The sequence below is a fragment of the Neopelma chrysocephalum genome, unplaced genomic scaffold, assembly GCF_003984885.1.
Source record: "Neopelma chrysocephalum unplaced genomic scaffold, ASM398488v2 Primary Assembly neopelma1_76, whole genome shotgun sequence".
NCBI classification, from domain to species: Eukaryota; Metazoa; Chordata; class Aves; order Passeriformes; family Pipridae; genus Neopelma; species Neopelma chrysocephalum.
In genome coordinates, this window is record NW_020897737.1 from 1,378,274 (window position 1) to 1,404,795 (window position 26,522).

The 26,522-nt window shown below is 38.7% G+C and overlaps 2 protein-coding genes across 3 annotated transcripts in view; one reads left to right on the forward strand and one right to left on the reverse strand.

Annotated features, from left to right (window-relative positions):
* BMX (BMX non-receptor tyrosine kinase) overlaps window positions 1-21,193 on the forward strand; it is a 39,667-nt gene extending 18,474 nt beyond the window's left edge. Inside the window, 18 exon segments of the mRNA XM_027689241.1 lie at window positions 610-736; window positions 5,964-6,187; window positions 8,146-8,214; window positions 9,544-9,566; window positions 9,569-9,599; window positions 10,371-10,421; window positions 11,937-11,958; window positions 12,243-12,325; window positions 12,682-12,701; window positions 12,704-12,806; window positions 13,228-13,301; window positions 14,030-14,192; window positions 15,038-15,257; window positions 16,982-17,046; window positions 17,960-18,081; window positions 19,959-19,996; window positions 19,999-20,113; window positions 21,117-21,193. Coding sequence (XP_027545042.1) covers window positions 610-736; window positions 5,964-6,187; window positions 8,146-8,214; window positions 9,544-9,566; window positions 9,569-9,599; window positions 10,371-10,421; window positions 11,937-11,958; window positions 12,243-12,325; window positions 12,682-12,701; window positions 12,704-12,806; window positions 13,228-13,301; window positions 14,030-14,192; window positions 15,038-15,257; window positions 16,982-17,046; window positions 17,960-18,081; window positions 19,959-19,996; window positions 19,999-20,113; window positions 21,117-21,193 — 1,627 coding nt within the window.
* A 2,741-nt stretch (window positions 21,194-23,934) lies between these two features.
* Window positions 23,935-26,522, reverse strand: part of ACE2 (angiotensin I converting enzyme 2) — a 33,198-nt gene continuing 30,610 nt past the window's right edge. The window contains exons 18-20 of one of the 2 annotated variants that reach the window (XM_027689064.1): window positions 25,425-25,619; window positions 24,641-24,766; window positions 23,935-24,252 (exon numbers count right to left, since the gene is read on the reverse strand). In XM_027689064.1, coding sequence (XP_027544865.1) covers window positions 24,646-24,766; window positions 25,425-25,619 — 316 coding nt within the window. In that variant the 3' untranslated portion in view covers window positions 23,935-24,252; window positions 24,641-24,645. Of the gene's footprint in view, window positions 24,767-25,424; window positions 25,620-26,522 lie in introns of both variants that reach the window. The other variant, XM_027689063.1, reaches the window with a different exon arrangement.

Consider the following 26,522-nt stretch of genomic DNA (forward strand, 5'->3'; position numbering starts at 1 on the left):
ACTAAAAAGTATGAACCCAAAATTAAAAATTAATCCAAAAATGTAGAGGTGAGCAATTGGGAACCTAATTTAGAATTGTGAGACTGCCTGTATCAGGCATTTGCTTTTGAAAATTGAAATTAATCATAAAGGCTTATCTACTACTACCACAGGTTTCATCATTATGGAACACTTATTAATGTACAGAATTATCAACTGATTTGTAACACTAATTTGAACACCTTCATGTAGCTTCAAAACCACTTGTCACAGCAGCAAAACAACCATGAAACCCCCAGACAGTTGCAAGGACAAAGAAAATACCTCATTACCAGTCGTGGATGGCTTAGTCGGGAAAAGACCTAAAAAGAGAATTTTTGTATATTGAACTCTTTGTTTATGTCAGATAACAACATGCATGATAATGTGCTGCATCTACTCTAAATTTGTTCCTAAATAAGTTCCTGATGTTGCTAACAGAGATGCGTAGAGCACAGGGAGACTGTCTCTGTAGGGATGGATCCAAACAGCCTTGAACTTGTGACCACTGGGTAACTGAAAGAAGTATTTCTTAATAACTTCTTGATTCATAGACTAAAAGTGCCAATGAGAAAAACTTCAACGAAGTAGAAGCTGGCTGAACATGAGCCAGCAGTGTGCCCAGGTGGCCAAGAAGGGCAGTGGCATCCCAGCCTGTATCAGCAATAGTGTGGCCAGCATGACCAAGGAAGTGATTGTCCCCCTGTACTGGGCATGGGTGAGGCTGCAGCTCGAGTCCTGTGTCCAGTTCCAGGCCTCTCGATGCAGGAAGGACATTGAGGTGCTGGAGCATGTCCAGAGAAGGGCAATGGAGCTGGTGAAGGGTCTGGAGCACAAGTCTTATGAGGACCAGCTGAGGGAGCTGGGGTTGTTTAGCCTGGAGAAAAGGAGGCTCAGGGAAGACCTCATTATTCTCTACAACTACCTGAAAGGAGCTTGTAGGCAGGTGGGGGTGAGTCTCTTCTCCCAGGTAACAAGTGACACAGTGAGAGGAAATTACCTCGAGTTGCACAAGGAGAGGTATAGAGATGGATGTTAGGAAAAATTTCTCCATGGAAACGTTTGTCAAGCTGTGGAACAGGATACCCAGGGAAGTGATGGAGTCACCATCCCTGGAGGTATTTAAAAGGCATGTAGATGTGGTGCTCAGGAACATGGTTTAATGGTGTACTTGGCAGTGCTGGGTTAGCAGTTGGATTTGATGATCTCAGAGGTCTTTTCCACCCTAAAATGTTCCATGATTCTAAATAAACTGGGAAAATCACAGAGCTAAATGCAACTGCAAATTTCCATGGATTATTTTTGCATAAATGAAAACAATATTGATGGGGTTTGTAAGGATTTTGAGATGGTGCTTAAATTAAAATAAGATTGGAAAATACAGAGTTAAAGTATGTTGATACCTCGGGGAGGTGAAATGTCAGCTGTCATGGTGCTGTTGCTGCCACTGTATAAATCTGCAAGCGAGACAGCCTCAAGAGGTAAAGCATTACTTAAATTCCTGCTTTTTTCCTTTAATTCTTCCTCTCTTCTAAATGGGATTCTGTGTTGTACAACTGGGTCTGTGAAACCACTGCCTCCAGTCCTTCAAACTCTGTTTATGTCAGCCATTGTAGAAGCATCTATAAAGTAAAAGACTTATGTCCAGTGGGATCAGGGAATACCAATAAAATTAGCTATCTAGTGTGTAGGAGGTCCCCGTTCCAAGAGATCCTAGATCTTCCCTCCACCACCCTCCTCAGTGAAAAGAGTGCGTGAGAAAACCTGTTAACTGACTGTGAACAGATACATCTCCTCTGCCAGGGTGAGAAATGGTGATGAACTGCATTTTTCTCAGGCAAGTCCCAAACTGTGCTGCTCTGGGGTTGGGTCAAGAGTACAGATATCTATTTAAGAATGTCTGTTTAGCCCAGCTTCCCAGAGGCAGCCTCTAAGGTAATGAACTGGAAAGTGTTTCTGAGCTCTTTATGTGCTCTTGCTTATATCTTTATATCAGACAGAAAACCAAGAGTGTGGTGCCCCACCAGCACCCACTGGGCCTTACTGTCCATCTGAGAAAGGCAAGCTTTCACAGACCTAGAGAGGCAAACAGGACATCAGGATGACAAAAAGTACTACTTGTGCTCAATTCAACCTGAGTCCTCTAGCACAGCAGTTGCTTGATAAAGAAGGTCAAGAGTTGTCAGGGTTAAGAATAAAAGTAAACTGGAAGATCTGCTTCTATGTTTATTTGCTTATCTATCTCCTCCTGGATAAATGCAACATCTGACCTTAGTTTTACTGCCCAACTTAATTATTGACATTTGTAGGTGGGAAGGAGGTAACAACAACAATGACAAGAGAAGACACCAAAGTGGTGTAAGTTTTTATGATATTTTTATCTCTTAAAAAAAAGGACTAGCAGTATGGTCTGACTGTGTATGCACACATCGTTACACAGCCTCTAACAAATTAAACCAAATCATGTTTCAAATAATGAGATTTTTAAATCCATATTTCCTGCTTTATTTTAATTTGTCTTCTGTTCTGTATCTTTAGATCTGGGTCTATTTCCTAGTTTCTCTCTGTTAATCAGAAAGTAACTTAAAGAAAAAAGAAAGAAAAGCTAGAATTTTATTTATGCAGTTAATATGAACAGCCAGGGCTTTAAGAAACACATAGGTTGACAAGATAACAGAAGATACAAATCAGAAGAGCTATACAATGGAGCTTTAAGAAAAAATAATAATAAAGCCTTGGAAAGAAGCTAGGAACAAAGAAGACTTCGACTTTTTTTTCTGATGTTGAGATTTGAAAGCAATAGCATTGTGAACATGCAGCAGCGTAACTTGTTTTGAATATCATGGTCTGTTATGCCTGCGTTCCATCAGGACATGCTTTGTCTATATGGAGAGATCACCACTCATGCAAATCTGCTGCTGAACATTCTGGGTTCTGTTAAGCCTTTATGATTTCTTTTTATTATCTGCTTCAGTTCAGAGAAGATATTTTGAAAGGGAAATTTAAAAAGCAAGGCATGACAGTTTTCCGATGGGTACTTCTAAAAGAGGTTCAGTAAATGAAGATATAATAATTACCACATCTGGGTAGAACAACTTGACTTCATTTTCCCAAGCCACATGATACAATCAGGTTAAGAAGGCCAATACTGACTTCTCACAGTGAGGAACAGTCTATATTTAGTCACAGAACTGCTTCTATAAGCTCTCAGCACAATTTTACTTTTCCTTTCATGTACTCATTTTGATCATCAGAGGTATCACCATGCCCCCAGCCTTCTTTCTGCCTACCTCAATTCATGTCACTCACCTCTCCAGCCTCTGCAAGGCTTTCTCCCTTCTTTCTTCCCAGCTGACCCGAGGTGTTACTTTTGCATGAGGCATGTCCTGCACCTTTGATACCTCTATTTCTTTCATCAGTTCACCATTATACCTCTAGTCTCCCTCAGAGAAGCTGGTTCCTGAAGCGTGATGCCATTATAAGGAATATTGGGCACAAAAGGTCACTTCATGGGAAGCAGAGGGCACTTCCTCTTGGCTTTGATAACAGCAGGAAGCAGGAACTTTCTGCCTGAGAAATACTTTCACCTCTGCTGGTGCCTGACATCCACTGTCTTTGCAATGGAAAATGGTTCATGTAGGTCAGACCAACACTGCAGTAGATCAGATGGAAGATCACTGAGTGCACACACATATTCTCTCATTAGTATGTATTGGACAAGCTTTATGGGAGCTGAAGTGATTTAGCACGTGCTTCCAGCCATAGGATAGGGGTACAGTTTTGCAGATAATAACTGTTCCTCATGTGCACATCACAGCTGAACCTCAGACCATCCCCTATGGCTCTCTTTAGATGATAGTGGCACGATCATCAATACAAAACCCACAAAAATACCACTACGAGCATAATAGAAATAATAAGATCCACTCAGTTACTCTTAGGAAGTGTTCTGGGGCTTTCAGCCAGTGTTGGGCATGGAAAGCTGTATGTATGGACACAAATCAGGATAATAATCTCCACCAGATTACAGATGAAGTATGTCTAGAATATTGCAGCAGTCAAATATACATCCAGCAGTGAAACACAAACCTGATGTGCTCATCTTGGACTGGTTATTTTCCCTGGCAGGTTGGACAAAGCAAAATTAATTTCTGTGATAATAATTCATTTATTTTGACCAGTGCTTTGCAGTTTCTTGTATTCATCCAAAAAGATGACAGCTCCATCAGAGGATGACACTCTGATCACTTCACACAAAAAAACCCAACAACAACAACAAAAACAACAACCAAAAAAAAACCACCCCAAAAATAAAAAAATTACACGAAATGAAGGAGCAATTTAATCTCCAAAATTACCAAGACCAAACGTCAGAGGTACACACCAGCTCATAAACATGATTGCTGCATATCAGTTTGCTCTAACATCACTAAATGCTTTAAAGAGAGAAGAGTTTAATCTCTGCATTATATGTTTTCCTCATCTTTCCGAAATCTGCAGGCAACTCTAGTTCTGTCATTATTCCACAAAGCAAATGGATAATCCAAAACTTGAATCCTGCCTAACTCAGGCCATCAAACTATAAGCTTCTCTCCACCAAAATCAGATACAGCCAATAGAAACCATCAAAAAGTATAACAAAACTACTTCTCATCAAATGAAGAGGACTCTTCTGTGACTGATACCTCTTTAAAGAATGGAGCTCAGATTGACATGTTTTGTGTGTGCAGAAGAAATCATGTATGTCTTCTGGCTCAGTGGACTCAATAAGGTGGTTCTGTGTTTTCTTCTTGTTTAAATTAAGGAATGCCAATAAATAGAAAACAAGTAAACATACAGTGATATGGTCACTTGGACTTGATTTAAAGGAATCATAGCCTGCTTCAGGGCACTTGCCATTATTTACTGACATAGAATCACAATGGTTTTCAGTAATACGTAAATAAATAGGTGGCATTTGCAGCCTTTTCTAATAAGTCATTCTTATTTTTCCTCATTCTTACTTGTCAGTGTTTCAAGTGTATCTTTCTCTGCTCTTAATTAAAGAATTGTGATGTCCAGATTTTCTCAGTTATGACATCCCGCTCATTTCTAAACACATTTCAGTGCCTTAATTTTAGATACTCTTCTGTCCATGATCTGATTGTTGTCACCTAATTTTAATGCCAGGCTTCTCATCCAAGTAATTTTGCAGACATCCTCAACAACCCATGATGAGAGGTAGACACTCCTGTAGGATGACATATTTCACATGAAGACATGGGTTAAAACTTGGTAAGATGAATCCCATGGTTACATACCTACACATGTTCAGCTCTCCACAGGGAAAGTGAGGCACCAAGGAGTGAGATTACATATATCCAACATCAAAAAAGAATGTTAGGAAAAAGGAATAATTTAGAATTAGCATAACTTTTATTTTGCTTTCAGTGATTAGCAGTAACAGTTGACTAATGCTTGTTGTGCTTGATGGTAACATTACTATCGATCAAAAACCATTAAAAAGAACCCCGAAGTTATTTTTAAAATACTGTGATGGGATCTTTTGATACAACAGGACATTAGATACAGTAAAAAACAACTTGGTCAAGTGGTGTCCAAAGCACAGGAATTGCAACTGTTCATTAAGTACTATCAGCTTCAGAGAGGTGTCAGGATTTTGATACAAGTCACATCTATCATGTAATTCTGGTAATAAGAGCTTCCTATTACGGCAGTGTCAGCCTCCACTCAGAGTTAATTGCTGCTGGTGTCATTAGCACAGAACTTGGTTCTGTTCTCACCTGTCTCTCAAATGTGGACAGCAGTGTCTAGGCTGTCCTTCTAAATGGATAAGGAAAAACTGCCTATCTGTGCCTTGAGCTTCTGAGCTTTGATTAATTTGCCTAATATATGTTCAAGATATAACTGATCATATAAATGCCATGTGTTATTTCTTACTGTAGCCTGTGCTACATCTCCTTATCATTTATTTCCTCTGTCTTCAAAAACGGAAGAGTGGAAGCCTGCCCCAGAGACTATCACCAGAGAAGTCAGTCCTGAATGTGGCTGTGGCCCAAGGCAACTACAAACCTGAAGGTAATTCAGCTATCCAGCTTGTCAGAAGCAATAAATACTGTGTACCACAAGAAAAATATTCTGACTGGTGGAAAATAATGGATTGGGAAGGGTAAGTATGCCCTGCAGAATGCTTTTATTCCATGACCATGGTCTTCCACATATCTCATCTTTGAAGACAAGACTGCAGGCGCTCCTGGCATCTTTCAGGATCTATGTTGGAATTACCTTGGTAACTTTTAAACATTACTCTAGAAGCCTCGTTGTCTCTGTACAACTCCATTTTCATTACCATCCTTGGCTGGCAGGTTGAATAAAATTTACAGCAGTCACTGCCTAGTATAATAGCTAAGATAGTATTCAGTGGCCTTAATTTTTGTATGTGCCTGAAGAAGGGTTTGTGTACACAGAAGCTATCCATTTTTTTCCAGTATTAATTTAAGTGACAAAAAGATAAAATCTCTCCTAACAAATGTTGTCTCTTGTGTATGCACAAACCTTCTTTAGACCACCACCATCACAGTTGCAATAGCTGTGACACCGTGGGAGACCAGTGTGAAATGCTGCAGTGCGAATCCCTTATCACTTCAGTCTCTCCTCAGCTTTAGTAATCCTTTTGCACAAAGACAGGACACTCCCATCCTGCATAGGGTTTAATTATTCTTTCTGAGTTTTACAAGCGGAGAAATCTTCTTAAGAAACTGAAGATATTTTTCATTAATATCCAACTGGAGCAGAAAAAAAGCACCTCTTCCCATTAAATGAGAAATGGCTTTAGGAGGTACTGGAGGCGAAGGCAGTGCAATGAACAGGAGTTGTCTGGAAGAGATAAGATTCCTTGTCTGTCTCATGATGGATACTAGATGAGTTTGATTTTATGTACTTGATAGAAATGTGGAAGGGAAGAATTTTTGAGATAGGGATGCCCAAATTACTTTGGAACAGACTGAAACTACTCATCTACTGTTACAAATGTAAGAAAACCAACAAATAAAGCAACCTTAACTTGACGTAAAGTGTTTGCAATTTATAACTAAGGAGATCACATACTGTTCTGGATGAAGAAAGCAGCACACAACCCCAGCAACCTGAAGAAAATAGATAGATAGATAGATAGATATGGACCTGAATGCCCTTACTTATGATTATGTAAAAACATACAATACAGGCAGCTCTTCATATAGAGCCTGAGCAGAGGGCTCTATCACAAATGGAGAAGCAGAGAGAGATCCAGAAGAAGGAGGGACATTTACAGGTTTTTCCCTTTGGGTTGAGAAACCGAGACTTTTGCAGTATTGATTCTGTAAGGACAAGTTACATATACATCTTAACAAAAAATTTAAATTCTGCTTGAAAAAAGAAAGAAGATCTTGCTTTCTTGACTGTAATAGGAACAAACATCTGGAGTCACGTTTCGCCTGTTTTAATGCACTCTCAGTTTTCTTCTTCTGCTACTGAGATCTATGTTAAAGAAACTCCTCCTTTCTGTGTCCATCCATACTCAAATATACAATTTATTTCTCTGATAGCACAACATACAGCCCACCACCTTACAACTACAGATGTCTGTTGGCCCCCATAACTTACTCCATCATGCCATGCTGCCAGCTGCTGTAAGTGGTAGCTCAGCTGTCCGTGTTCACTTAGTTTAGCTTCTCAGTTTCATCTGGCATTGTGTCAGGAAGAGTGCTGAGCTTGCCTATTGACTCTGTGTTCGATCTTGGACAGTTTGCTGGCATCCATTAGTCTCTGGCATCCTTCATCACAGCGACTGAGACGGAATGTAATGATATTGTTTAACAGCTGCTCCAACCTTCCATACCATGAAACCAACCACGGAGGAAGAAACCATTTCAATGACTAGCAGAAAGAGTACTCCACTGAAATGTAATTTTCTCAAACAAATTGCTTCTGTGTTTTTCTGCGTGGTAAGTAAAAGCAGGAATGTTTTAACCATGAGCATTTCTGTTAGTGGCATTCTGAAAAGTGACTTTCTGTTTAATCCCTTTTCCTAAGTGACCAAATTTAAGATACAGTCATGTACAATAGCTAAACTGTGAACTATTTATTTTGTGGGAATAAAGGATTTGTATTGAGCACTTACTTGAGAAAGCTGTTTCTGAATGATGATAAGCCCAGGTTAATCAATATGCAGACATCCACTGCTTAAATGTTTTCCACACTAGCCTAGCAAAGATTAGGCAGTTTTTCTGGATTATTTTTCTTTTTCAATAACATTCTGAGTACTAAGCATAAGGTTTCCTGAAATGTATAAAATCAGATACAATTTGTCTTCTTGTCTCATACATTCATGTGAAAAACATACTGGTTTCATTTAAATCAAGTCAAGGGTTTTGTCACTGACTCCAGTGATGCTGGTATTTCAATTTTTGTACTCTTATTTCAGCATTAAATCACCCTTCCTAGCACTCTTGGGCCTTTGTATGTCTGTGAGTAGTCTGGTACAGGATAAAGGGAGTCCAGGTCTGTCAAAGTGAGACATCAGATCTATATTTCCCTTTTTAAGTAAGATGACGTGACATTGTAAGCATTAAATGTACGCCAAGCTATTTGAATGAAAAATTCACAGAAATATAACATATTGTCTCATAATAAACCATACTGGACAAGATTCAGAGATTTCCTTAAAAAATCTCTGCTTTTATAGTATCCTGTGAAAGGAAACATAAATAAGAATCATCATTATTTCTGTACAAGAGGTTATTTTAGAGGTTTCTTTTTCTGCCATATGCACTCCTGTTGTTTGTCATGCTAAGAACATTTATTTGTAAAGTCTAGGGTTGTGCAGTTTTGGAAAGCTTCCATGTACATTTTGAAAATATAGATGCAATCTCTGCATAAGGTCACTAAAGGCATATATAGTTTCATTGACTGTTACAGCCTGCACAGAGAATATTTACTTTCTAACACATTGCACAGTGGAGGAGAAAGATTGTTTAAGTATTTACCAAGTGATAAAAAAATCCAGACGATTACATATGTCTCAAATTTTTGAAATATTCATCTTAGACCACAGCATAACTACTCAAAAAATACATGTAGCATGACTTTTAACCCAAGGAAGGAATTTTTCATAGAATCATCAAATCTTATAATGGTTTGTGTTGGACGGGACCTTAAAGATCATCTAGTCCCTGCCCACGGCAGGGACATTTTTCACTAGATCAGGTTGCTCAAAGCCCCATCTAACATGACTTTGAATACTTCCAGGGATGGGGGATCCAAAACTTCTCTGCGCAACCTGTTCCAGTGTCTCACCAACCTCACCATGAAAAAGATCTTCCTTGTGTCCAGTCAAAATCTACCAACTTTCAGTTTAAAACCATCACTCCTTGTCCTGTTACAATAGGCCTTGTACAGAGTCTGTCTCCATCTGTCTTATAAGTCCCTTAAGTATTGAAAGCCACTGGATTTTCACAGTTTTATCATATTGTTTTGTCTTTGCAGGGAAAACTCCAGTGTCAGCAGACATTGGCAGAAGAGCAGAGTATTGCCAAGCATAAGTGAGTGTGTAGAACAGGTCTTCTTGAGAACCAAAAGATTCTTTGGGCAGAGATTGTGTTTCCATTCTACATGTCCACTGTACCTGCAGCAATGGTATCCTACATATGGCTGTCATAATAATTATAATAAATATAGGTATTTTCATCAGCAATATCACCTCCCACAGACTTCTGAAGGTATAAATATATTTACTTTCAGAGAAAAAAAAGTCATTTATACAAATCATTCTCTTGTATGCTAAAGTTATGCTTCATAAAAGGGAACTCTATTGAAACAGACTTCATTGGTACTCCCTGAACTGATCTGACAGAGCATGTTTGGCTTGTTTCATTCATTGGGGAACTCTCAGTTTACTTAAATATTATGAAAACAGAAGGTTCAAATTTAGACGAGAATTATGTACCTCCCAGCTTTTGGGCAGACAACTACGTCATGGTCTGCATGAGACAGAGCAAACTACTTCTGATAGAGCTCCTGGCAGAACTTTAGGGCAGTGGAATCCTCCTTTAAGGAGTTACTGTAAAAAGTCACTGTTACAGAGTAGACCCAGCTATTTTGGGGCAACAAGAGCCACTGGATGAGAAAAAGCAGATGGGAACTAGTGGTTTCCCTGTTGTCTCATGACCTGTAATTACATATACAGAACAAGTCCCAAGTCTATCCTCTGACTTTAAAAAGCGGTTTTTACAAAGCTGGTATTTTTCATATGTCTGCTGAATCTTATTCAGGAACCAGCCTGTGAATAACAAACCCAATATTTCTCTTTATAGTTGGTATGCTGATATCTCCTGTGCCCAGTCTGAGCAGCTGCTCTGTCTGAAGGTCCTATACATCCTTTATTGTTTGTATATGAACAACCACGGCAATGTTTCTGTGTCTGTTGTCTTTGCTATACAGTGTAGCTAGAGGATGCTGATGCTCTTCAAATAGCTGTAGTGTTATAAAGTGCTAGAAATCCTTGTGCTAACTTGGTATGCATAAACAGATTTCAAACAATGCCTCTTCTACATAAATGAGCAAACGACTCACCTCTAAAATAGGCTTGGAACAAAGCCACACTGAGTGCATTTCCCCTCAAAGCTCTGTTTTTCCCTTTTATTAGTCCTGTGTTGTTTGCTCCAGTGTGGCTTTTTCTGCAGGTGAGTGTAGAGGTTTTACAGCTCACCCAGACAGGAACACAACCCTGAGCAAATGCAGTGTTATGCTCACTGAGTCTTGACTGGATGCAGCTGACTAGGAGCCAGGATGGATAGCACCATAGTCAGGGGTACAAGCAGATGACTGCAGAAGTACTTGTCCATATGCTTTCCTGGAGGAGACACAGCCTCACCCATTTTTTCCTCTTGGATGTGCTGTGTAAACTTTTTCCTCTTGTGACTTGCTACTTTCTCACACTCAGTGTTATTGGTACCCAGCCACTAACAACTTTGATGGAACATGATCCTTTGGGAGCCTTGACTCAGTGTCCTTTCCCTTGGACCTGCACCATAGGTTCAGGAATGAAACTCAGGCATGGCTGAACACTGGAGAAAGGCAGTTGTGTTTCAGTCCCCAAAAGTGCTGGATAACACTTACTCCAGTTAACTTGGGGGACGTGAAATTTCCTTCAAACTTCACAGCAATGAACCTCTAGATGTCTTCTTTTACTCCCTGCAATATAGAGGTGTAGCTGTTTAATGAACTCTCAAAGTCAGAATTTCCAGCCCAGTATGGTAACCATTAACAGAAGTAAAATTGGAGAGTTAAAGTTAGGACTGGAGTACCACATAAAGACTAAAAATAGTGCAACTATAATAGAGTGTAATGAAAATCTTTTTATTTTCTCAGTAATGCAGAAATACTTTGGCAATAAAAAATACATCAGTCTAATTCTTCATGTAAGGGAACTGAGTGTGGTGGGTAGAACTCTTTTTCAGACAGGATATGTGTGCATCAGTGTTAGGGTCTTATGACACATAGAGCCTCTGGAAGGGAGATGAGGAACAAGATGAGGTTAACACCTCTCAATCTCCCCAGTTATAAATCTGTATCTGTGCACTAAAACAAAATTGCAGATGACTGGCTTCATGTCTGGACTGGAGAAGAACCTCACCTAATTTTAAATATTTATAGTGGGATACCACAACCTGTTACCTAAACCCTCTTTTTATTGGAAAGAAAGATTTCTCATGCATTATTCATCTTGTTCTAATGAAGTCCTTAAAGGAATTCAGATAAGTCATGTCTCCTTTCTGGACATTACAGTGTAAAAGGCTAAAGTTCACTGAAATTAATCCCAACCTTGTTGTTTCTTGTAGCTTATTCATTCTTTTTTAATTTTTTTTTTTATTTAACTGGGGAAAAGAAGGTGCTTTTATGGTTTGAAGTTTAGCCAAATGTATTACAAAGCAGGAATGTGTATTACGTCTGTATTCAGCAAGGTTCCTGGGTGAATATCCCAAGAAAGTGTAACATTTCTATGAGTATGCTATGGACATGCTGCTTGCTGTGACAGGTCAACAACAATCTCTACATTGTGTTAAAAAATGAACCTTGGGCACATTCAGGTCATATTGGTTCTTTGAATTCATAGATGACAGTGGCTCCCTAAATGGGGGAACAGAGGTCCAGAATTTTCTCATCTGAACAATGCCGTGTAACAGGCACATAATCCAGGGGAACAGCAGAGATTCAAGTGTGAGAGAGAAGAGAATGGAAATGGGAATAGGAGTGGGAATGGGAAGGAGTAGGGGAAGGGAAGATGTTCCAAATTGGATGTAAGAACCATTGCAGGGACAGAATATGAAAGTTTTTTGCTTAAGATGTAACTGTTGGGAGACAAGTCCTAACCATCAGACTACACTGAAGTGTATCACAGAAGTCTCCAATGGGTTGAGACTGTACTATATAGACAGCAGGGGCTAAGGAGAGAAAAGGAGGCTGAGGCAAATGTAACAATCTTCCTGGAGACATGTACTACATATTTTGTTATTTGGCCAGTTGAAGTGTTGCAGCTCATGACAACTAATCTATTAACACTTGGACTGGAAGGCACTTTGCAAGGTCTTGACATATACTGCATGTTGTGATGTTTTTAATAAGTAAAAAAGGAACAGTCAAATATTACATGTGTATAAAACCCCTGAGCACAAGTATTACCTTGCTGAAAATTATTGTTTTGAATCAATTCCCAAACTTATACACTACCATCAGCACAACTTCACCGGTTATCCTATATACTCTTTCTACTTGATTGGTTTTGGCGTAGGCATCTGGCCTTCTCAGCATTATGGTGAATCTCTTCCAATACCAAACATTCCAAATGCTGAGCCATCTTTTGGGAGAGTTTGGGTGTAACTTAATCTAACATATTCACAATCAATGTAGTTGCTTAACTTTGCTGTACAATGCTTTTTGGTATTGAACTATTCCGTCTTGCAATACCTCTGCTGAAACAGACCTTAAGCACAGAAAATTTTCAATCTGGTGTCACGATGCAGCAGCTGCTGAATACTGAATATTGACTATCTGTCATTACCTGGATGGTTGTAATATGGTAGGGAGAGGGAGGTATTTGTTTCCCTTTATTTTCTTTTATTTCAGAAAACCCATGTATATACTGTGACCTTTAACAGTTTTTCTTTATAAATATGTGATAAGGTTCCAGCATGCAGTGACTACAAAAGTAAATAAGGTCCCAACCACAGCTTCATCAGGAAATCGTATGAAGATAATTTTCCTTTTTGAAACTGGTGTCTTGGCCGCCAAGAAAAGAATAACCAGAGAACAATGACCCTCACTGCTTTCAGTCTTGCAGGTTACAGTCAGGAGGTTACAGAATCTTTGTTTGGTGGCCATTTCTGCTCATCCATGCAAGAGGCAATGGGAGAATTTGGTAAAATTGGTCTTTCAGTCAATAGTTCCTTCTGTAGTTTTCTCTTGTACAGTGTAGCATTGAGATTTTATGGTTCGATGAAATAGTGTATCCCTTCCTACAAGCGCATTTTGTCCACATTCAGGGCAAAGTAAACACAAAGGCATTTTGTAGCAACTTTTATGTTGTGCCCTTTTTAAGGCATTTTATGCCACGTCTTATATCAACTGTTCAAGTCCTTGCAAGCTTCGTTCCCCAGCCCATCTGAGCCATGGCCATTCTTTCCCTTTGCCACATCACCTGGCACAGTAATATTTGTTCTCCAATATGCTGTATGAAAACGCATTGTGATTTCATGCATAAATCTTGTTCAAATCTATATAGGTAAGGCTTAAATTTAAGCAGTAGCAAACAACACTCATAGGAAGTTTCCATAACTCAAACACAAAGCTGAGAAACAGGTATGTTACTCCAGTGCTGCAACTCTCCAGAGAAAACAGCATCGCATGGGAGGGATACTGCACCTGCATTTGTCCACTGTTGTTTTTTCACTAAATGATTTTTTTTTCCCACTAGGAATTTGGGAGTTGAAATGAGAAAAAATTGTCCTGTTGAGAGAGCTAAGGGTTGCTCAGTTTGGAGTGGTGCTTCAGGGAAAGTGGAAGGAAAAATATGAAGAGGCTATAAGGAGGATTAAAGAGGGAGCAGAAGATGAACTCATAGAAGCTCAGGCCATGATGTAAGCTATGGCATTGCTTAATTATTTGGAAATAATGATCTCTCCAAACATTAATCAGTAATGTATAACACACACAGGAAAGAGTTCTTCTTTTAAATAGCATTAAGTAATGGTGAGTACATTAGAAACAGGCTAAAAGGAGTCACAAAGGATATTTGAAGTATTATCAAAGGAATTTTCAAAGATTGATAGGGTCGTCTACAAAGTTTTCAATTAACATCTCTTCCATAACTTCAGAGCTTTCACATATGCCACTTAAAACTATGCTTCATTAGCATTTATACATAAACAGTTAGAAAGCTGTTCCTGCAATCCCACAGGCAGGAATGAGAGATCGACAAATAACTGGGAAACACCAGAAACAAAAACACGGGACTTGAAGTTTCAGTCGCTGACTCCAAAGAGTTAAAGATGTTAGAATTTCCAGTGAAGTCTCACAAGAATGTAATTGAAGCATATGAATTCAAGAATATTTTGGATATCTTGTATCCTGAAGGAAGACGCTACATTCCTGACAATTAACTAGTTGATAGGATCTGGATTCTGAATGTGAAAATTTTGTAAGGCCACACTTTTGTGCTGCTAAATCCTATTTCAGGTTTTGGCTACAACACTGTCTTTTCATCAATACTGAGTCATCTTTTGGTTGTCATCAATACCAAGTTTCAAAATAATAATAAGAAGGACACTCAGTCCTTCTTGAAATGGAGTATTTGAAGGCTGAGCTGGGACCGTATCCAGTTTCAATAATTTCTTTCAATACATTGTATTGATATTTGAAGAACAAAACTTAGAGAAATGTACAATAATATCTATTTATTAATTGGATTTTTTCTTTATTTCAGTAAAATTAATCCTCCCAAACACTTTAGACTGTACAATGTATGCTCAAAATTATATCCTGCCTATTTAGTGACTGAATACATGCCTAATGACTATTTGGTCAGCCACCTAAGGAGTCATGGAAAGGAACCCTTCCTACCCTTTAGCTTTTTTGGAAGTATGTTAGATGTTTGTGATGCTATGGCATTTCTGGAGATCTGTCAGTTCATACATGGAGATTTGGTAATCTATCCCACAGGAGAAGAGGAACAAGGAAGGCAGGGGTATGACCTGACATTAGTCAGTTCTACACCTCAGTATCAGCCACAGATGCACTGGCTCTGTTGGCACTCACCCCAAAATGCATTGCGGTGTGCTGAACAGAGACACGAAGCTGGCTCAATACAAGGCAGCTCTGGAGGAGCAGCACTAAAGTCACATGAAAACAGCACTGCCCACTGTGATCCATGTGGGTCCCTTCCAACTCAGGCTATTATATATTCTAATGTGCTCTGCTTCAGGGCAGAGCTGACAGGTTCTAGAGCACTGCAAACTGTGCCGCCTGCATTTATGGGCTCTAGGCTCAAGGATTAACGTGTACACAGCACAGACATCCAACTGGAAAATTTGCCCACTGAAACAAAGGGTTCTGTCCAATGATGCTGTAGTCCTCCAGGAGAAAGAAATGCAATGTTAAAGATTTAGGTCATTTTACATTGTTTCTAATGAGTTAGGGATTTGTCTAATTGGGAACTATTTCTGCTAGAATAAAACGAGTGTGAACACTACTAGGATAAACTGGAATTTGGTGCATTGCAAGCAGGAACAGAACTTGAAAGTCTGCAACTGCCCAGTTCTTTAAAATACATTTATCTGCCAGTTTGTAAGCAAGTATTTCAAGTTGCTTTTGATTAGGGGATCAGTCCTTTCATGGACTTATACCTAAAGTTTATGCAAAACTTACCTTTCAAGAATGCTACCATTCTTTGGGAAAATAAGATGTTATTTTATTGGCCTATTAACAGTGAACCTAACCAAATTTCTGGTGCATTGTGCTTCAGAGTCAGTAGCAATATTTTGCCTTCTAACTCTAGATAAAAATTTGTTGGAATATTTTTGACTATTTATGTTACAGATTTGTTTCATTTTCCAATGGGGAAATGGAAGTTTAGTTGCATTTTAACTGTCTTGTTGAGGCTTTCAAAGAATTGTCTTTATTTGTAAGCACAGTTGTTAAATCCATGCCTTACCAATTTTCACAGCTCGATTCAGAAATCAGGAATATCAGGCAACTTAAGTAGCAGAATTCAAGTTTAAATATAAAGTCAGTTTCCTGAAAACATGGGAAACCATGGGAAAACAGATATAAAACTGGAGCTTGATTTCAGATCGAAAACTGTAGATGCAAACAGTATCACAGAAGTTAATGAGCATGCATCCAGAGAATACAGCCTTAGATAAATGTTCTCAAGTGATCGTTTACACAACTAGGCTTCTATTGAACTTTTCATAAATCAATCTGTTACAGTCCCCTTTCATTGCTCCACTCTGTTTTTAGTGCATTGCAAGTAATCCAATCAATGTTTTCCACTTTTTGATGCCTTGGTAAATTCTGAGACGACTGAAAAGGGCCCAGAGCAGGAAGCCATTTGAAAGACAGAGTTTAGTGCCTGGCTCTGTTGCTGTTTTTCTAGGTGAATGTGGATTTCTCACCTCTGTTTCCTCATCCCTCAAAGTCCTTATTTGTAAAGCTGGGATAATGGTACAGAATGTTTTTCAATCAATAGTCAAAAAGTGAAACAAGAGAGCCACTTACTGTTCCCTTACAGTTTCAATCTAAATTGTGTCAATCAAAGATGTCATTATTCACTGAAATGCTAGAGGACAGACATTATTAGCAAACACCAAATACCTGATGTTATTTGTTATGTTCTTTCCATTCGTCTCTTCTCATTTCTCCAATAAAGGCTGCTAGGAACTGTTTGGTTGACAGCAAACTTACTGTGAAAGTATCTGACTTTAAGATGACTTGGTAAGTGAAAGAACTGGGAACCTAATGAAGCTCTGATGTTAGTTTACTGGCATTGATCAGCTGGCTGATAGGAAAGTTAAGCCGAAGAGTGTGATACAGTTCTTTGTGTCTCCTTTCCATTAATGACTGTACATCATTTTAGAAGAATAGGGTCACTCTGCTGTCTCAAAAAGTTAAGGCTTAAAGGCAAATCGCAGCTGAGAGGTTTCACTAGTCATGTTTGTAAAGAAATCTCAAAGTTTATTTTGTGTATGAGGTTTTCACCTAATTTGGGGACCAAATAGCTTAATCAGATAAACTGATTAATAGCTGCCTCAATGGCAAGGGTGAGCAGCCTACAGAGCATGTCCTCTGAGAAGAGGCTGAGCGGAGCAAGCTGCTTAGCCTGGCGAAGAGGAAGATAAGAGGGTATCTAAAAGCTGCCTGTAACTACTTGCAGTTACAAAGCCAATGGAGCCAAATAAGTCTTATCTGTGCCAGGTGATATAACAGCAGACATAGGCCATAGGCTGCAACTCAGGAACTTCAAGCTGGATAGTAAGAGAAGTTGTTTTTCCAGGGAAGTGATGGAACAGTGAAATGTGCTGGTCAGGGAGACTACAAGATGGTAATCTTTGGAGGCTTTTAAGACTTAGCAACACAGAGTCATGGCTGACTGGCTCTCATGCTATTTGAGCAGGGAGACCAGGCTAGATGGCCTGACAACAGGTGTTTCTATGATTCTGAGTTATTTCTCTAGTAAGTTGGTAGCAATGATCTGTTCTAGATTATAGCTTCTGCCTCTATGAGGTATTCTTCAGAAATTTAAGATTCTGCTTAGGCTTTCCTTAGGAACATTGTGATGTACAAGAAAGAAGCAGTAAAGTTTTTCACTGTAACTCAATCACAACTAAGTTTGGTTCTTGCCTTGTAGATATGTTCTGGATGATCTGAATATAAGTTCTCTAGGAACAAAGTTTCCAGTGAAGTGGTCAGCTTCCAAAGTTTTTCATTACACCAAGTTGAGCAACAAGTCAGATGTATGGGCCTTTGGTATGTATGGAATTTGACATATGAATTTGTATGTATATATGGCATTACATTTTGATTTCATCAGCTTATTAAGCAGAAATGCTAGACATTTAACACAAAGAAAGATTGTAAAAAGCAGTTAAAGCTTGTGTTCTTGTTTAATATTTTTATGCAAACAGGCCCTATGCTATTTGGAATTTTTTAGCCCTTAGATTTTTCTTTAAGGCAAATAGAAACTCTGCCCACTCGCCATTTGCTACATAAGTGTTTAATATAGTAAAGTAAATTTTGGCAGTGGAGATCAAGTGTAATCTTTGGTGTACTTAGACCATAAATCAGTGCTGCCCAAGTCAAAAGGGCTTTTCTGTTTGCCCCAGAGGTCAGAGTGGACTCTGTGCATAAGCCATCTGTGGGAGACAGTCTGTGTGAGCTGGGACTCTGTATCTCAGCAAAAAGTATATCTGTTTGCAGATCACTTTCTACCCAGGAATTTCGAACATTTGAACTTCTACTTCAGTGGTTTCAAGCTATGATTTACAAATCCCTGAGGTCAGTTCAGCGTTTCTTAAAGTCTGTAAAAGGTGTCAAAGGAAAGGGAACCTTTTGTGAACAGGCTTGAATTCCACTTATCTGGGTCTGCTCCTCCAGCAGGAAAATTTTGGCAGCTGTCAAGTTGATGAAAGATTGGCAACCCACTGTTCTTGACATTGAACAATGGTGAATAAAGCAGATAAAAGTGTTTCCAAATGCTGGGCTGCTTCTTATCTTTAACCTCAGCTAGTCTCCCAGTATTAATGACTCTGGCAGAGAAAGAGTTCCTTCATGCCCTTTACAAGTTGTTTATAATATATACAATTATATCAGAAGTTGGATTTTCTGGTGATAAGTTTTCTTTTTGCTCTTATCGATTAAATTCTGGCCCCAGGCTTTACTGTCATTAACTTCAATATTGGCATTAACTTCAATGAGAAATGTTATTTTCCTGTAGAAGATCTTTTTCTCATTTTAACACTATCCATTGATACAGTGGAAGCAAGGGGAGAGTGGGATCTGTCAGTTCTTGTTTGGTTGTTATTAATTAATCAGTCTTTAAAAAATGAACTGATGTATTCATATCCCAAAAGCAGATGTCAAAGAAGAAAGAATCTTGGTGTTTTTAATGTTCTCATCAAGGAAAGCTGGGATTCAGGTTCCATTTTATTCTGATCTCACTGTGACACTACAATGCTCCAGTCTTCAGGCTTGAGGGAAGTTACAGATCCCAAAAATTTCTAAGAAAAAAAAATGCAGCTAGTATTATATATCATTTTGAAATAAATATTTCACCATTTGCTTTTTACTTTAGGGTAGGCACGAATATCACATATGTTCAGTTACAACCAAAATTGTTTCTTGAAAAGCTATAATTATGAATTGATGATTATGGTATTATCCAGTGTTTCTATGGCTTCAGTATAACCAGTTTTTAAAGGGATGTGCAGCTGACACTTTAAAGAATTTGGAAATCTTTCTGATACCAAAGGAGTATATGTCCCACTCAGAAAACAAAGTAAACTTTTTCTTATTATTTTATAAAAATATGGATACCTATAGTTGTCATTTTGTTTTTCCTTCCCTCTCTGTATGCACACAGACATTTATAAGAGGATGTTTGCACATATTCTGTAAAAAATTCAGTCCATCATTGTCCGCATTAAATATATTTTATAGCTAACTTTATAACCTAACTTCATCTTCCTCTGCAGTGGGAGTTGTTTTACATTTGGGTACAGAATCACACTTTTCAGTTACCTTGATACTTTTCTTTGGACAATAATCTGAGTCTGATCAGTTGTATCTTACATGTGTATCTTGTTCTGTGAAAAGGGACTTATCTTGCATTTTTTGAGTTTCATTTCTTGTCTTAATGTGGGAGGTGTTCACTTTGGGAAAGCAGCCCTAAGTGAGCTTTAATATAGTATGCCAGTGTTTGAGAAAGTTTCTCATGGATACAGATTTTATAGACCACAACAGGTTTCAAACACCATCTACTAGATAATGGACAACTGCTGGAATGAGGTATGTATATCTGCTCATACAAACTGGAGAAAACAAAATAATAGGAGCCACTAGGAGTCCCTGCTGACAGATGAACTGATTTTCACAGGGAAAAATATCCTTTATAAAAGCCACTGCTTTTATGTGGAACACTCTATATCGTATCTAGCTCAGGAAATTGTTAATACAGGAAACAGGTCATAAAGGAAGATTGACTTCCTTCATTTCAGAAGCACGTATTTAATCATAATACCCTTCAACATCAACAAAATAAACAGGATGAGATTCTTCTCACCTAATTTTAATGGATTAAAAATTGTGACTGAGCTAAACTAACTGTCCAAATTTCTTCCATGATTACAGGACCATTACTGGTACATCTCCATGGTCATTTGTCCTTTCTCTCTTAGCCACCACAGAATAAAAGATATTTGCCTTCCTATACAGAGTTCTTAAACAGCAGATGTAGAAGAGACCTTCACCTTTTAAGATACGTAAGGTGTAAAATAACTCTGCCCTTAGACGGAGAAGGAATGTGTTACCCCACCCATGAGTCTAGGAGCTGTGAGTCAAATGCTGATCATGCTCATTTTATTTTGAGAGATCTGCATCTTTTGTGCCAAAAATGATCCTGATTTATTGTTCCTCTTCATGTAAATTTTAATCACCTGTCTGTAGACCATGACTTGTTTCTCACCAGCAAAAAAGAACTGTTTTACACATTATTGATGATACCATGAAATGACCATGATGTTTTATTGGGTTTTTTAATATAATTGTCAGGAAAATGAGAAAAGTGACTTATATTTGAGGGCATGTTAGTGCAAGTAAAGCAGATTAAATTATCACAATATAAGATATATATAAAAAGTAACTTTAATTTTATTTTAGCATGCAGAAATTCATAGCAACATCACTGTCTACAAATTTTTGCATGCTAAAATCAATAGAAACCAATGCAAATTACAGTACTTGAATTATTTTAAAATTAAACAACTATATCCATCATCTTCGCTTCATTTAACTACCAGAAAAGTGCCCTGCCTTTTATCAGCTCTTACCATTTTTTGAGGCATTGAGAGAAGGCAACAGAGGTTGAAAAAGAAGATTCAGAAACAGATGACTGTGCATACTGGTTCCATATCACCTGCCTTCTGTACGAGAGCTACATCTGAAATCTGCCTGACATTAGCCATGCCTATTATTCTGTATATTAGTGTTCTTCTCATTTAATCAGGGAGTTGACCAAGAAGCATATGGAGAAAGCTTTCGTGACGCTTTGCGGGTGACAGAATTTGGAAGGATACTGTGGAAGAATATAATTCATTTCATTAGCATTTTTTCAAAAGACTTCTCAGGCACTGAAATATATATATACACCAATTATGTGCACTCCTTCAGTGCTTCCAAACTGTCATTTTTTGGCCTTAACTGGTAATGTAAACAGGGAAATACATGCTTGTTAGGTTTTCTGATTATCATAACTCATCTGAATGTGTTTTTTCTTCATAATCACTTGAAGTTGACACATGAAGTCAAACTTAGAACTGCTGCAAGTGACAGCAACATAAATAGATATAGTCTCACTTTCAATTACTTAGAAATTACCACTGGTGAAATATTATATCTGTTTTCTCACCAGTATTATTGACTTTAGTTTTGGCCCTCAGGGTGTACATTTGATTTGGAATTCATTCTGAGCTATGTATCAAAGATATTTGCAATTTAGCAACGTGTGGCATCTACTAGAATGTTATTGCTTTCTGCTACAGGTAAAAGAGAAAAATAGTCATTGCAATAGTAAATGGCAAATTTGCTGATTGCTATAAAACCTGAAGAGCAAAAATTTGAAGATAACTGAAAATGCTATTAATATAATTGCTTAGCCAAATATTTTACTACTGAGGATCTGAAATTTGGCTCCTCACGTTAGCATTTAAATAAGAACACCCTACTTTCAAATGTGCATAGCGCTACAAAAATTAGTGCTAACTTCAGCAAATCTAGAGATACCAGATACATCTGAAGCTACATAATTATGACAGAGGCATTTAGACACAGAGAGTTGTAAAATGCTGATCTAATATGTATAAAATAAAGAAGGTTTAAAATAAAGTAAGCTCTGAAAAAAATAATCCTTTTTTCTCTCCTTATATTTGAACTAGTTCAGCATGCAGTGTCTCTAAGAGTCCAAGTGGTGCCTGTTTGCCCTTTCCCTGGTGGAGCTGTCCCAGCCCTAGCAGGGACCCCTCTGCAGCTCTGGTTCAAGCTCACGTGAACCTAAGGAGTAAGAAATGCAGGGGGCAGACATAGGGAGAAAGGGGAAAAAGAAATGAAAGTCTCTGGCCAGCTGGAGGCTAACTGTACTTGCTGGCACTGCCTGGTCCCAGCACTGGAAGATGGCTCAGAGAGCACATCGTGGGGATGTCTACGTAGGGAGCTGTGTGTGTGTTTGAGGCAAAGCAGCATTTGGGGTCATGCAAGTGACTGTGGGAATCTATGCAGGCCTGGGGGCCACAGGAGCCTATGCAGGAGGGAGAGGTAGGGCATGGTATGATGCTGCCTGAGGACCAGGCTGGATCAAGAAATGCTGACCCAGAGAAAGGGTCAGGAAGGAGTGCAGGCACAGAGAAAGTAGGAGACAAGAGGGACCCCCTAGCACAGAGGGTGTGAGCTATGGGTGGGGCTGATGCATGTAGCTGACCTTTTTCATATAAACGTTGTCTTTTTATTTATGTTCTTCCAACATCCCGCTGTATTTTTTTAGTGGCTTTGTATGTTGACAATTCTGAATGGTGTTTTTTGATTCATAACACAACTTTTAAAATTAGTTGGATTGAAATGAAGGCTTTGTCATAATGGAAAAGTTAATCTTAACAACAGATCTGAAGATGGCTGGCATGACTAATTGTATTATTTGATTGTTTCAGGATTTGCCATTCCCTCCTTTTTGTGTTACTGCACAGTAAGTAGGAAGGAAGACCACATAGACTTGAATTAGTGATCCCAAAAGTTCAACTAAAGCACTAAGGTTTGGGGTTATTAAGGCAATAGAATATGTGGTATAGGTAGGCAACTTAAAACAAAAAGTATTTTTGTTCCTTTGCATTCCTGTCTAGTTTGCAGTTAATCAGTATCATTTGCCTACCATTTTGAACTGCTTCATTTAAGGGTCTTGTCTCAACCAGGAAATGAATGCGGAGCATTATGATAGTGTTTTGTGATCCTGTAGATTCCAGCTGTATGTTTTTAGATATATGTTTGACTGTTTTCTGCAGATTCTGATCATTTTGGAGGCCCATGATTTTAGGAATCCCTGCAGGTTTATATTCGCTACTGGCTCTTTGTCCCAATCCAGGATGTAGTATCACATCCTTGTGACTTTCAGTGACCCTGGTGTGTCCAGAAAAAATATACAGGCAAGGTGGCAGCTAGGGCATGGGACCTTAGACTTAGAATCATAAAAAACCTGAGTGAAAGGGTCCTCTGGAGGTCATCTAGCCAAATTTCTCCCTTGCAGTGGGATTATCCTCACTGTTCCATCAGCCATAAATTTTTCTACCTGATCTCTAAACACTTCTAAATGTGGAGATCCCACAGCCTCTCCTAGAGTATAGAAGAGGCAACCTGTTCTAGTGCTGCACTGTCCTCCTTGTGAACAGGTTTTATTTTTCATGTGCAATCACAACATCCCAAACCTGAATCTACTGCCCCTTTTATGTAATAGCACAGTTGTATTTCTTGTATGCAGCATTTGTAATGCAGTATTTGTAACAGTGCAGGCAATGACTAAGATACAGAAAAAAACCCCAACAACTTTGATCATATAGTATTAAGGAGTTTTATTCCATTTTTAATGACAACAAAATGCAGTGATATTTAAACTTTTTTTTTCCTGAGGGAGCATGGGCTATTTGGTCTCTACAATACCTATCAAGCAAACAGTTAGAAAAATAATTTATGTTACAACTTCCTAATAAAGTTCCAGTACTTGTTAGTCTTCATCCAGTATCCATTTTGCATTGATACAGATTTCTTGAAGGTGCAAAAATTGCAGTTATTTCATATCAAATTGAGTTCTTCATCAGTAATGTTCTTCTGGTGGTCAGGTGGTTTTTTTTCCTCACTGTCCATTAGATCCACTTTTGAGGTCTCCATCTGGAAAGATCAAGATGTTCCTCAGGAGTATATGAGTTATTTTTATGTGTGTATTGATCTGTATACAGCTATATACTTCCAAGTTTTCATATCTCATTACAGAGGAAACAAAGAGAAGTTGGCACACTTATGAAAAGCAGCATGAAGGGTGTGTAATGTTATGTACATAATTCATAGAAAAGCCACAAGACATATATATCTTCAATTTTTGCATGTTTTCTAGTTACCACATAAACAGCAGATTTAGTTGCTACTGGCCATGAATCAGTAGATTAATGGTCAACCAGAAGACATTATGTCTGAAGACATCCCATAGTGTTTTGGTCCTTTGCTAGGCACTATTGTTAAAAGTGAAATAAAAAAAAACAGAAACCCTTAATGTACCCACATCTTTCAAAATGATGTTTGTGTCTCTTCCAAATCCTCAAAGCCCAGGTTGCTTTTTCCCTCTTCACCATAAGGGTTCACTGCTTCAGGGTTGGATCCTGCTTCAACTCTACTTTCTCTTGCTCTCCTGTAAGGAAAATTCATTTTATAGTAGAAGTCCCTGTACTGTTGAAGTCCTTCTAAATACCCAGAATCAACCCCCAATGTCAATAATACTGTGTTTAACTGGAAATATTTATATAAAAGGAATTGTGTTGGCTTTAAAGAGGAACTGTAACAAACCTACTGTGTTCTTGGAAACCCCATTAATGCAGAGACATAGAAAACCAATCAAGCTTTATTCCTGTTAATGCAACAATATTTAAGGAAAATTACATTACTGGACAGCCTCCAATAAGATTATAGAAAACTGGAGGTGCTGATGAATGTGGACAACTCCGCTGTTGGAGAAGGCACTGTGTTCCCAGCAGGACATCCCATACACCTTGCAGCAGGGTTGGCAGAAGCCCGGCCACCCTGCAGCTCTCCCTGTGGCCACAGCATTCAGCTGCCTTGGTTAAACTGCTCATGATGGGGAATTGCACTGAGCTACCAAGGCTGTCGTGCACTGAAAGGCAAGGAGCTGAACCTTTAGCTATCCCTGTTGATGGGAGAGGGATAATAAGCTTTCATTCTTTAACTTGTTTCAGTTAGACTTGGCAGCCCAATTTCTAAGAATCCCGATGATTCAATTATTAGGACATCTCCCAATCGTCATAATCATAGTATCAAAATATATTACTCACTTTTTGCGATCTCTTTGGCCAGTGATGATCAAGGCAATAACTCCAATGACAACCAGACCAATGACCACCCCAAATACAATTAACCAGATGGTGACTGGTGGTTCATAAGGTGCGGCCAGGGTTGGAAGTATGCCCACAAACTCCAGCGTGTTATCATCCAACCTGAAAGCCTCATTGATTCGTCCCCGAGACATCCTGCCATCAAATGCAAATTCAAAGAGTTTCACACACTTATTGGAAGAAAAGAAAGTTTTCAGTTGTTTTCTAAATCTCTAGTGTGCCAAGCATCCTCTGAACTGCTCAGTTGAAAAGTCTGCACAGGAGGTACTGCTAAATCTATATTGCTTCTGGCATGGGGTGGTGAGTGACAACCACAGTAACTTAAACCCTTAACCTATTGCAGCTTCGCTGACATGTTCAGACACTGTATGGACTCTTGAACTCAGTCCTAACGTTTATCAAAATGAGGCAAACAGCCTTGTGGTCTCCCTCTCTATTTGCATTTTGCTCTTCATTCTCTTTACCCTAAGTTTTTTGGCTATCCAAAAGTATCTTAGATGTGTGACATAAAACCACAGTTTTGACATTTTTTTTACCTGTTTCCCCCCTACAGTCTTCTGCAGTTTTGATTCTTGTGTTTTTCACTGCCCTAAACACCCTTTTCCTGGTGTATCTTCTGTGCCCTGTTTTTCCCTGAACTTCCACATCTGCTATTGAGTGCTAACTGGACAGTGACTTTCACAGGCACATTCTTCTTCCTTGACTCACCAACTTATCTCACTGCTTTCTCAACTCCATCTCATGTTGCTGCTGCTTTTAGATTGTGCCCTCTTCATTTCCCACTGTACATTATTCATGTTCATCTGCAGAGTTGCAGTTTTACTTATCATTTTTATAGCAATGACTTACAGTGGTGTCACACTATAAAAGAGTTGCTATAAAAGAGTTGTTCATTGACCTGTAAGTGGGAACTAGCTCCTGCTCTGACCTCTTCTGTATAATCAAATACATCTGGCTGTCCTTCTAGTACACCATTATTCTGGAGTCCTTGCTAACAATAATTCCTTCACTGAATTTTCATTATTGAGAGGAAGAAAA